General features: G+C 41.5%; 2 protein-coding genes across 5 annotated transcripts; one reads left to right on the top strand and one right to left on the bottom strand.

Moving 5' to 3' along the window:
• Positions 1-4: 4 nt before the first annotated feature.
• On the top strand, positions 5-2,753 carry Rab35 (RAS oncogene family member Rab35). Its single transcript, XM_001354910.3, has 3 exons — positions 5-1,051; positions 1,758-2,057; positions 2,149-2,753. Exons 1-3 carry the CDS (start codon positions 1,000-1,002, stop codon positions 2,397-2,399), a joined length of 603 nt encoding a protein of 200 aa, XP_001354946.1. The 5' UTR covers positions 5-999; the 3' UTR covers positions 2,400-2,753.
• Positions 2,754-4,443: 1,690 nt separating this feature from the next.
• aspr (asperous) lies at positions 4,444-10,814 on the bottom strand. 4 transcript variants are annotated; one of them, XM_033384175.1, is made up of 6 exons: positions 10,678-10,814; positions 8,750-8,936; positions 8,151-8,386; positions 7,970-8,051; positions 5,074-5,687; positions 4,444-4,842 (listed from the first exon to the last, which is right to left on the bottom strand). In XM_033384175.1, the coding sequence occupies exons 1-6, from the start codon at positions 10,678-10,680 to the stop codon at positions 4,633-4,635; spliced, it is 1,332 nt and encodes a 443-aa protein (XP_033240066.1). In that variant the 5' UTR covers positions 10,681-10,814; the 3' UTR covers positions 4,444-4,632. The 4 variants fall into 4 exon arrangements, with proteins under 4 accessions (XP_033240066.1, XP_001354947.2, XP_033240067.1 ...); XM_001354911.4 differs by having other exon boundaries at positions 8,151-8,383; XM_033384176.1 differs by having other exon boundaries at positions 8,861-8,936.
• Positions 10,815-12,712: the final 1,898 nt, after the last annotated feature.

Genomic DNA, 12,712 nt, shown 5'->3' with positions numbered 1-12,712 from the left:
TCGGACGGCATATTTCAACGATGGGTCTGCGGTCACACTGAGCCAGACCTCCAGCTCTTTTTTTTTATATGTGTTAGTGCGTTAGTAATAGTTTATCCAGAATATGATTTAAAGACTGAGCCAGACGCCCCCGAAGCCCGACGATCCGCAACGAATGCAGCTCCTCAAAGGGATTAAATTCGAAATGAAAACTGGTGTCACACGCACAGAGTGAAGCTAAAATACACACAAATTAAACAACAAGTCTGTCATTGAGTGGGAGTGTGTGTATTAGTGTGTGTGTGCGTGTCAGCCGTCAAATAAATTAGTGCAAATCGGGCGAACCTTCTAATTTTTCCATCTTCTGTGTTATAATAACTATTTGTGGATCGACAATAATTAGTGCATAAAATTCCACTGTGCTTCCTTCCTTCTCTTTCGAACAAAACCAACAACAATATGTCTTTCACACACACATGAAACCGTTGCTGATACCCAGCAGTAGCAGCAGCAGCAGAGCCAAAAAAATTATAATTTTAATCCAAGGAAATTCAATAGCAAGGCAACATCAACCACAAAACTTACATAAATTATAATTTAGTACATCAGCACTAATAACAATAGCTAGCTTATCACACAAAAGCAGCAACAATTAGGAGCAGCAGTGCGGAGCAGAGGAGAAGCAACAACAGCAACAGCAGAAGAGAAGTTTTAGCAGAACCAGAGGCAGAAAAGCACTATCAGCAGCAGAGAAAAATACGTACATATATATATATATATATATATATATCAAATATTCATAAAAACCAAGCCGGGTGCCGCCTAAGTGCGAGCGAGAACTATACAGCCCCAATACTTCTCTTGTTTGTGTACGTGTTTGCGTTTCTGTGTGTGAGAGCAAGGCAAAGGCAAGGCATTTGTTTTTGCAAAAAATTATTTTTGCATTGTTCAAAGCGGCTCTAACTGTAAATAAAAGCAGCGGAAAAAATAGCAGCCAGAAACAGCAGCAGAGAGAAGAAAATGGCACGCGGCTTTGATCATCTGTTCAAGCTGCTTATAATCGGCGACAGCGGTAAGTGCAAAAACGGCAGAGAGAAAAAGGGAGAGCGTAATGATCATACGATTAAAATGTACTCTCTCTCCCTATCTCTCTCTCCTGTACTAAGGGTTTATAAATAGATGTAAATTTGAATTCAATTATTTCCCTTGCCCTCGGTTTGCCAGCATCCTCCACCCCGCTAGAGGGTGATCAGCTGTTAACAATGGTGTGATCGGTATGGTGCAAAAGGGTGTATGAAACGTAAAGCAAGAACTTCATCGTGTTCATAAATCATAATATTTTGTTGAAAAACAATCCCACAATAGCCATATCTGTCCGTCTGTCTGTATGCACAGGTCCTTCCTTTTTCTTTTGTTTGCTCGATAGAGATCTAAGATTATAGTATTCTTGATTTACTCTACTATATCAAGTGTATCAAGACTTTCGCCCCCGAAGATAGGATTACATACTTTTGTGGCTGTTGCTGGCGATGGGCCGTGACTAATGGTGACGCATCGCAGGGCAGGATTTGCACTTGATACCCAGGAATGCTGTGGTGTCTCGGTGTCAATTGTTTACATTTCCAGCTGCTTGTAATTAGAACAATTGCTGTGGATAAGCAAATGGTGTCCCACACATTTCATATTCTATTATATTTTCCTAGGAAGAGACTCATTGTAATTGTGTGTGTTCAAGAGTGTTAAATAACGATTGTTTCCTTCTTAACACCCCCCCGTAGGAGTTGGAAAATCCTCCCTGCTGATTCGGTTCTCAGACGACACATTCTCGGGTAGTTATATAACTACCATTGGGGTGGACTTCAAGATTCGGACGGTGGACATCGATGGGCTGCGCGTGAAGCTGCAGATATGGGACACGGCCGGACAGGAGCGGTTCCGCACCATAACCAGCACCTACTACCGGGGCACCCACGGCGTCATCATCGTTTACGATGTAACGAACGGAGACTCCTTTGCGAATGTGCGACGGTGGCTGGAAGAGATCCAGAACAACTGCGATGTGGTCAACAAAGTATTAGGTGAGTAAGTGTACGAGTACGAGTACGAGGGCGTGTGTCGAATGGAGTAGCAAAAGAGTTGCCATTTACCTTCTGTACCTTTTCCGAACAGTGGGTAACAAGAACGATGATCCCGATTGTAAAGTGGTCATCACCGAAGATGCGCAAAGGTTTGCGAAACAAATGGACATCGAGCTGTACGAGACATCCGCCAAAGACAACATCAATGTGGACAACATGTTTCTGTCGATAACGCGGCAGGTGCTCAACCACAAGCTGCGCACCACCACCAACGAGCAGCAGAAGGACACCATTCACTTGAAGAATAATCCGGGAACTAAGCGTAGAAAATGCTGCAGTTGAAGGCGGCGTGGGAGCAGGAACTGGATACCAAGAGCGGGAACAGGACCAGGACCAGGATTGGTGGCAAAAGCTCGCGCGCTTGCGGGAGCAGATAAAATCGCTGTGGGGGGCGCATAGAACAATATGCTATACACAGATACACACAGATTCACACACACATACACATAGACATAGCTAAAACCAATGCACCAACACCTCGAAGACACCAACACACCCACATGGACGTTTCGGACGTTTTTTTTTTTTTTTGATCTGTTTTCTTTTTCATCCTGTTTTATTCGGAATAAAATGCCAGATAGCCGTTAAATTACAATTTAAAAATGAAAAGCGCAATTAAATGTATTTAGAAATTTATATACATAAAATATTTAATATATACATACACAAAAACGAAAACTGAAACAGAGGGCATATTTATATACAAGAATATATTTATATCTACTTCAAAAAGCGAAAATTGTATTTACAATTTGCATCAAAGGCAACATCCCCCAACAAAAACCAATAACAAGTACTGGAAAAGGTCTCCAAAGTCTCACGAAAGCAAAAATCAGAACAATAAATTCGTATGCAAAGACATTGAAGTTTCTCATAGGCGGACCCACCAACACACACTATGGAAACTATTTTTGTATGAAAAACTCCGGTTGTGAGTACTGGAATGGAATTCCGTTATGGAAACTTTCATTGTCTATTTTTAAAAAGAAGATGCATCGCCACCAAACCCGATACATATGTATACCAGCAGTTGGATATTACAGAAAAGCACAAGACCATGAAAGAACTTGCATATACATATAAATATGCTGGTAGCTCTTTCTACTTTCAATCTCTAAAAATATACCAGATAACACTTTTTGTTTAATTTTGTATGAATGCATTTCGAGAGAAGATAACGCAGCAAAGAAATGACTTGCGTTCCCTATACTATTCCTGTACGTATCCAGGCCATATATGTTATGTATGTAGTTAATAATTCCACTTGTTTGATGTTTAAAAATGGCACAAGAAATTCAAATTTGCAACGTGTTCGCATAATACAACAGATTAATTTGGAGAACGTAATCAATAAATTCAAAAGGAGAATAGATGATCCAGCAACCATATAATTATGTATTCCAACTGTTTGATGCACAAGAAAATTAAGGGCCTAGACTTTGGTTTTTTTTTTCGTTCGATTTGCTTTATGGGTAAATATGTACCGTATGTATAGTACGTTCTAAAACCACAGGACAGTTGGATAATGACTTGCAAGACTGTATTTGAATTATGTCCAACAATAGACACAGTTCTACAAGAAATCCGATTACTTCCATCATCGCATCAAATCATAGCAAAGGAATATTTTTAACATTGATTCTGTATCCTTAGCAATGCATTTAATTACAAAAAATAATACCTTGTTTTAATAATGTAGGCGTTTTTAATGCCAAGTAAACTTTTGGCTTTCTCAAGCTGTTGGGATTCATAGAGGGTTCTAATTTAAGTATAAACATAAATAGCCCATCTCGTATGCATCGATCATTGGTATTCCAACCGTTCTATGGTTCAATAACGTACTGTATGCACGATTCAGGTGTACCCAGGTGTATTTATTTCCAATTAGAAATTTAAACTATTGTGTTTGAACGCCAAAAATATAATTATTTAGTTATTGCTTTTGCTGCAAAAGACTTAGAAAGTGAGAGGCAGTTCCATAGGTAAAGCCTATACATACACATGCATCCATACATTCATATACATACATCTACTGATCAGAATGAAAATTATATATTTATATATGTGTATATATTTATCGACTTTAATAAAGAACAAATTAAATTTTGTAAGGTATTTGTTCACATTTGTAGACATGGAAAGAATCGTTCAATCAATCCATAATTGAATCAACATATAAATGTATTTACGAATAAGCAGTAGATATTTTTAATAGAATACCCTCTAATTTCGAATATCCCGCCCATATTTAAATCAGATCCATTATTTCATTTGGTAATAACTTTCATTTAATTTATTAATATTTATTTTTATTACGTTTTTTTCATTGTTTTCGAAATATTTCTGCTCGTTTGAACTGAGTAGAACATCAAGGTGAATTAGCGACTAGTATGAGAAAAGAGACAATAACATAGGGGATAGAGAGAGAGGGATAGACTGGAATAGACTGGAATAGCAGGTGGTGAGTTGACTGTATTGGCAGGCAGTGCGGCTGCAGCTTCACTCTATCGGGTATTCAGTGATACTTGGCCACGGGAAAGGTGCGCGTCTGGCGGCAGGATACGAGGGCATCCCCCGACTGTCCGGGTGGACAGCGGCAGACGGCCAAATGGGCCTTGGGTTCACAGCTGGCGCCGGTTGCGCACTTTCCAATGCAGGGATCAATGCACTGATAATTGATGCAGGCCCTATGGTCGGGGCACTCATTGTTGCTCAGGCACTCACCCTAGTACAAGAGAGGGGGAGATATTAGATTGATTAATTTCGAGAAATGGAGATAATCCAACATAATCAAGTAAATTCTTTTTATGCAAATGAACGATCATCATGAAGATTCCTGGAGATCGTTCATGATAATAGCCAAACATCGAAGATGAACCTCTGCATAGAATATCATCGAAGATAATCCCCAAAATCATATATTTATATTCCGGGTAGATGTTTTGATGGGACTTACCCTAGTGCAGTGGGTCAGAGGATTGCCCGTGTGGCCGGGTAGGCAATTGCAGACGGGACGCTCGCGTCCGGTGTTGTCGTGTCCGGGTACACAGATGGCGTTCGAGCCGCAAGGATTCGGGTCGCACAGATCCTCCTTGGTGAACGGGCGACACCGTATAAACGGATCGCCAGTCATGTCGCGCGGACAGCTGCACACGGGTGTTAGGCCACGCAGATTGCAGTCGGCCCCCACGCCACAGGCACCGTCGCAGGTGTTCTTGCAGATGCCGTAGAAGCAGGCGGGCCGACCGGCCGGACAATCCGAATCGCCATAGCATTCCGGCCGGCATTCCGTATACGCACTGCCGATGTAGCCCTTGGGACACTCGCACACCGCCCGATGGTTGGACACAGTCTTGCAGCTAGCTCCCGAGCCGCACTGACCGCAGGATGGCACGCACTTGAAGTTGCTGCACATGTCGCGGCTGCTGCAGTCGCCATCATGCTCGCACTCGTGTCGGCATCCGCTCAGAGGATTGCCCAGATAGCCGTGGTGGCAGGAGCATGTGGGGACGCCGTTAATGATCTCGCACTTGGTGTTCACGCCGCAGGGGCTCGGGTGGCACTGCTCCTCTGCGATAAAGATATGGAAATCAAAATTTAGTCCGATTTAATGGTAATACCTAATACTCGCACTGTTTTCTTGATATGTACATATATATCTCTTTGATCTTGTGGTTATTCAGACTCTTTGATTCCCAACAGGGGCATGGTCCTATGCCCACTTGGCAGGCAAACAAATTTAAGAATGTGGATTTGAGGATGGTGGATGTAGATGTATGTAAGTCCCAGAAGAAAGCGTTTCCGACCCCATAAAGTATTTATATTCCTGATCAGCAATTATAGTCGAGTCGATATAGCCATGTCTGTCTGTCCGCCTGTCGGTCCGTCCGTCTGAACGAGCGCCTAGATCTCCGAGACTAGAAGAGTTTGAGCAGCTAGATACTGACTGAGTACCGGGTATAAGAGTAGAGCCGCTGCCCTTGCCGCCGCTCACAAAGGTTCCCGCACGTTTTGGCTCTTAGCTCTTGTTCTTAAGAGTAGCTGATTGCTACTCAAAGGATACCACGAAATCGCAGGAAAGGAAAATTTGCAAAGCACCGAAGAATGTTAGAGGGAAGGCCATTAGAGGAAATGATGCAACTTTGGCCATTGAAAATGGAAAAACAAGGGGAAGTGCCTTCTTTCCTCATCATCATCATCATTATGATCACCGTCAATGGCGGAAAAGTCAAAGAACAACAATTGGCATAAAAGTGAAAGAAAATTATAAGTAAGAACGAAATATATGCGCATAAATGGTCTTTTCCGATTTGAATTTGATTTTCTATTCGTACAGTACTCCATGCTGAGTGCCTAGCCCCAATTATTGGCCCCGCCCCCTTTGCTATCATGAGTGCGGGGCAGGGTGTTTTTTTTAGTGGACAACCTATGACCGGAACATAAATCACATGACCCCGCATAAATCAGGCGTTGGGGCGGGCAGCGGATGTTGACAATGAGCCGAATGGGTCGACGGAATAGGGAATGGAATGGAAATTACCCCCAAGATGACGACGACTGGGGTACACTTACCCATGGGGGCAAGTGGGCTCTAATTGGGCCAAACTGTTGTGTTTGAATATCTATTTATGTTACGTGGATTTATTTTCGCAGTGAAGAAAAGCTGGCTTCGGGGTCACCAGACTTAGGATACCCTTGCACCTCTTTACATCTTTCCGCATTCCGTTAATGTGCTACCTGAATACGAGTTCGTTTCTCTGTGCCTGCACGTTATACACTTATTGTATGTACCATTACTCGTATGTATGTACATTTGTATAACCATAAACGGTCTGGGGCCCGGGGTCTGGGCTCTGGTGTTTGCCGTCAGCAGCTCGCCTTCGCCGTTGGGGCTTCGGGTCTGCTCGCCCACACGCCCTTGTCCTTGATCTTGACAATTATGAAACAAAATGCTTAGCTAATTACCATAACATTACAAAGGCCCCGAGAGCGCTTCTGGTCGGACATGGGGCGGACACTGACACTCTTGCCTCGGTTTTTGTTGTTTTTGTTGTTTTGTATATTATGGATTATTATTATCATTGTTATTATTATTGAGCGCGAAATTTTATGCAAGCCAAACCCACATGAATACCCTGGCTGTGGAGATGTGGGGACGTGTGGCTGGGGGGCCCAGCCCCAAGTTTTGTTTGTTTGTCGTTACGTTTGCCTTCTTTTGGTCAAAACCAGTCAGAGCAACGTCGGCTTTAATAAACACAAAATGCGAGTAATAACCAGTCGATGGGGCTAAATGGGGCCCGTAAGTGGGTTGTACTAGAAATACAGTCATACGAATTATTTCTAATTATCAGGATTTCTATAAATATGTGCTCATGGTGATCTGGGGGCTTGCCGTGAATATTTCTTACACTATTCTAAGGATAGTTCCCTACGAGAAGCCTATTAGTATATTTTATAAATATTTTTTGTGTTATATGTATCTGATTTGACCTAGTGTTCATCTGCCATATACCCTCTTCTCATCTTCATACATTCTTCCTTCACTTGAGATATATGTACATATATGTATATACATATTTCTGTTTAAAATTATCATTCAATGGCCTTTAAATTGTGAAACCAGTTTGCGTATATTCCCACAGACTGACTTGACGATTTCCTTCTTTAGATTGATAGCTTTCGGCAGCTTCTTAGCATAAGAAAGACCCTTTAAAGGGTTTTCATTGTACGAGTACGAGTATATAGGTCAACAGGTTCCGGTTTTTTAAGCCCCAGGCTTAAGGTAACTGGTTCTCCTTGTCATGACAAAATGTGCTGGCCGAATGCGAATAATACGGATGACAAACACTCACCTGGATCGTTCAGATGGCAGGCATGGTAGGGGTCACCATTGTAGCCCGCTGGACAACTGCAAACGGCCACATGGTTGCGGGCCTGCAAAGGAGAAAATGAGCAAACAGAACAGAACCGTCAGAAAGGATGGACGGCTGGCCGAATGGAGAGAGAGACAGAGAGAGAGAGTTATCCACTTACATCACAATTGGAGCCAATGCCGCAGGCCCCCACACAGGGATTAACGCAGCGATTGTCCTTGCACTGCAGGTCGCCACGACAATCGACGTTGTCCAGACACTCGCCGCGATTGCAGTGCGTGAGCGGATTACCACTGTAGCCGGGCGGACAGGAGCAGACCGGTCGGCCGCCGGCTGCCTCCTGGCACACGGCATTCACGCCGCACGGACTCCCGCTGCATCCGTAGGACTGTGCTGCTGGAGGGCGAGATGGAGGAGGTACAGGTGGTAATGCATACGTGCACGGGTGTGTCTGTGTGTGTGGGTGTTGTGGGGTGTCTACACTATTTCCTTGCGGGTGGGTTAGGTGTTAACTTCTAAGGTAACTAAACTTGGTGTCAGCTATATACAGGTGAGAGATCTATGATCCAGTGATCTATGTGAGTGTTTGTGTGAGGGGTCGCTGTAAGAGGTGTTGTGGCTCGGGGCCGGGACTGGGACTGGGACTGGGGCTGTGCACTCTTACATATGTTTATTGTATTAACTCTTTTTGTTTTTTTTTTATTATTTCTTTTGGTGCAGGAATAGATACGAGTATGCTAGAAGAAGTTGTGTAAATACCACGAGTGTAGACAGGATCTCTATAGACAACCCGCTGCAGGGCGCGACCATCGCCGTACGTGTAATACGTACGATACGAACAGTTGAGACAACGTTTCTCTATCTTTTTACCTATTGCCAGTTGGGGCAATGCAACAATTGCCAGTACCATGAAGGTCAGACCCAGTAGCTGATGCCGCTGTTCCATCTATAAAAAAAACAAAAAAATTTGAATGTTACAATAGAACTCATAATCGTATTTCGTATTTCGCCTCAACTTAAAATTGAAACTGCCCCTAATGAAAGCCTTTAAAGATGAACCATACCAAAGTTTAGTTTGCCCGGGGGCGGCATTGGTAGGCAAATCAATCAATGAGAAGCAACACCACACCACACCATACCGCCATATGTCATGTCATCAGCGAGAACAAACAAGAAACAAAACGAACCAGAAAATAATCAGAAAAAATCCCAGTAAAAATAGATGGGTTCTCAGTCAGTCAGTCAGCCGGTCGATGGCAAACATTAGTTTGGACTGTTTAATGGAATTTCAGCTGGTTGAAAGCAACTTGACACCAAATTTGGTTTAACCGGGGAATGAGATAACGATCGTTGATGAGCTGATGATATGGCTTCATGCCGCTGCCGCTGCTGCTGCCTCAAGGTGATGATAGAGGATGATGATCATTTGTTTGGATTTGTGGATGGATGACACATAGAAGATAAACTCGTTGTCCGCTTCTTTGGAAGTTCAATTTCCACTTAAATATGAATCAATTCGAAATACAATGAGATTATGCAAATGTCCGGTTGCCTTATTGAATTACTTTACGCGCCCGATATGGCATACCCGATTCATATTAATTTAGTTGTCGATCACTCGGTTACCAGAAACTCGTATAAGGTTCGACCTGGTTCCACCGAGGGAGGAAATTAGATTTCTTTATTTGAATCTTTATTTAATTATGGGAATCGGCAATGGAGGGTTTTCCTCGATACTACTTTACTTTAGTTCTGACTACATCACCATAAAAGTCACAAACGAATTAAGAATCAGCTATGGTTCCCTTTGTTCCCTTTGGGATTATTATTATGATGGATTTCCTGAGTTGTTTTATGATCGATCTTCTCTACGGCATTATACATTCATAGATTGCGGAATCAAAAGGAATGAAATGGAATGAGGAAAAAAGGTTGAGTGCTTTCTTGGATTCAATTTTGGGTTTATTATTAATGATCTTCAATTAATTTTGATTGATGTTTAAGCAGAAAAGCAGAATCGATTGTGGACTGGCCCGCCAAGCAAATATTTTCTTTGACAGTGTGTCCAATATTATAAATGGTTTTCTGAAGACAAATTGACTTAACAAGATCGGAAAAAAACAAAGAACCAATGTGATTTTAAAGTCATCTTTCTTCTTCTAAAGTTTTACCTTTTGTTTTGTGTCTTGCATTTCGAAAAATATATCACTTAAGCTTTGTAAGTTCCAAAGAATTAAAACATTGGTAAATAATACGAATCAATGATGCTTTGAATCAATTTATTGAATGGAATACATGGGTATTGCTGGACTGTTTTTCTTTCTCTGATCCTCTACGAATCTTTGATTCTAGTGGGTAAAGAATCGATCACACACTGAGCCGGAAGCCGGAACATTAAGCCAGAAGCTGAAGTACTCAACAATTATATGAGAGACCTTCCTCCATGTAGTTTTTATTGGTATATTTTATCATGTTTACTTTGGTTTCAGGTGCGTTTTCAATACTTTAGTATTCCATTCACGTATCCACATCTGAATGCACTCTTTACGAGTACGAGTACGAGTACTCGCAATCGTATGTCTTGTCTTTGTGCGTAATTTTATGAAGCAAAGAACAATCGAGAAAAAGAGAGTACTCGATTTTTGTTTTTTTTTTACATGGATTGATATTTGTCCACTGCGACTCACCATTTTTCTAGACAAAGTTGTGAACACACACAATAAAAAAAAGAAAAATATAAACAAACAAAAATTATAAGCTGAAGATGAGTTTATTTGCCACTTGTTAGTGCTCGGTTTGAACTGAAGCGACTTCTAGGGGTACCGGGGCTATTTATAGGACCCATCGATGACTCTGGGCTCTGGCGAGAAACAGCTGAGCAACGTTGGCGTCATCACCATCATCCTCCCCTGCTCCACTCTGCTCCAGGTGTACAAGTCTCCCTCCGATTCGATCCGAACCGCACCGCACCGAGCCGATCCGATTCTGGCCTGGGCTTGGGGCTTGGGTTGTTGACAAACTTGGCCCGAGTCGGAACTACTTTTTGCTTTTGGTTGATCGTTTTGTTGTTTGATTTCAGCTAAAAGTCATTTGCTGTATCTTTGAGATACATTCAGTGATTGAGTCAGCCATTCAGCCATTCAGTCGCTCACTCATTCATACATTCGTTTGGGCATCGGGCTATTTTTAAGCGCGTACTTGACAACTTTTCGCCCCATATACCCCGTATACCAGCCATGAGACCGACCTGTGTGCATGCGCGTGGGCCGCCGTCGTTGCCTCCGATCTCCCAGATCGCGGCTCTTAGCAGTGGGTCGCGGGGCAAGATGAACCTGTTCGAGTGTCCTACGAACACGGCATTTTGACAGAATATACACAGAGTGAGGAAGAGATAAAGTTGGACGGATATGAGTCCAGCTTTGGAATGAGCATTTCCTCCCGTTGGCCCTACGGTGCTGGACCACCAAATGAATTGACAACCACCCTAACTCAGGGAAAAAGTATTTAAACGTTATATGTACTTATCGATTGCAATTTGTTCCTTTCCCCTTCAGGCCCCCACTGGCTTCATTATAGGACAACCTTTCATGGGACATATGAAAGCAATACAATTCGTACAATTGTGTGTTCATAGTCTTTGCAGCTGATCTATGATGTTTCAGATCTAATAATTTTCAAAATCTATAATTCGGAAATGGTTAAGCTTAAATATTCCAAAAAACATTTTAAGCCTTCAAAATATTCAATGGCTATGGGATTATTTATTTTGCTTATTACTTCCTTAACAAGTTACATTTTTCTTGCTGTCCCATAAAAAAATACAGAAAATTAAATTTCAGGAAAGAATTTTCTGAGTACCCGCTATAAAAGTAGAGCCGCGGTCCTTGCTGCGGCTTGGGCCCTATTTTATGTACTATTTGTACACTTGAATAGGAGAGGATCAGCATTATATGTTCTAGGGAAATACATTGAAATAATTACTGAGAAGTTCCCTTTGCGATTTGCCGAAAACTTTGGGGTAGAGTAACTATAGTTCGGTCTGATAGCCTCCCCCTTCGATCGTTACAAATAAAGTTAGAGCGTCTAATTTTTTGTAGATGCGCATTATTAATTGCACAGATATTCAATATGGTAATTTTCATAAGTCAGAAGCGTATAAAATATAATCTCACGAAGCAAACAAATTGTTTGCTGGTTTCATGTCAGTTTCTCTCAGTTTCGATCCGTTAACAAATTATTTGCCCACATTCCCAACTTAATTAACTTTGGTGGACTCTCTGACGTGTGCTTAAAATGGAAAACTGTCGGATATGTGATACATACGAGTATTTGAAAGCCTAGTAAATAGAAATGCTCATTTCCGTAGGCCCAACAAATGTCGTCGCATAAAACACAAAAAATATACGTATAAATATACACGCAGAGAAAAAGCCGGTGCTCGGGGCTTACAAGTTACATCTGTATTTAAATATTTATGGACATATTTAAAGGGCAATGTTTTCACTTAAATTTTGCCATTAATATGAAAATATTTTATCCAAATATTATATATATTTATTATATATATATATTAATTATAATATATTTAATTTGTATGAAATATATTTTATTTAAATAGGAAAATATTTATTTTAAAGTGTTTTATTTTAGACGTTTTAATACATTAATGTATATTTAATTTCACTATGCCGAATATAGCAGTTAATTATTGATGTGTTTCTC

The sequence above is a fragment of the Drosophila pseudoobscura genome, chromosome X, assembly GCF_009870125.1.
Source record: "Drosophila pseudoobscura strain MV-25-SWS-2005 chromosome X, UCI_Dpse_MV25, whole genome shotgun sequence".
Taxonomy (NCBI): domain Eukaryota; kingdom Metazoa; phylum Arthropoda; class Insecta; order Diptera; family Drosophilidae; genus Drosophila; species Drosophila pseudoobscura.
The sequence above is the reverse complement of the archived record's forward strand: the minus strand, read 5'-3'. Positions and strand labels throughout refer to the sequence as shown.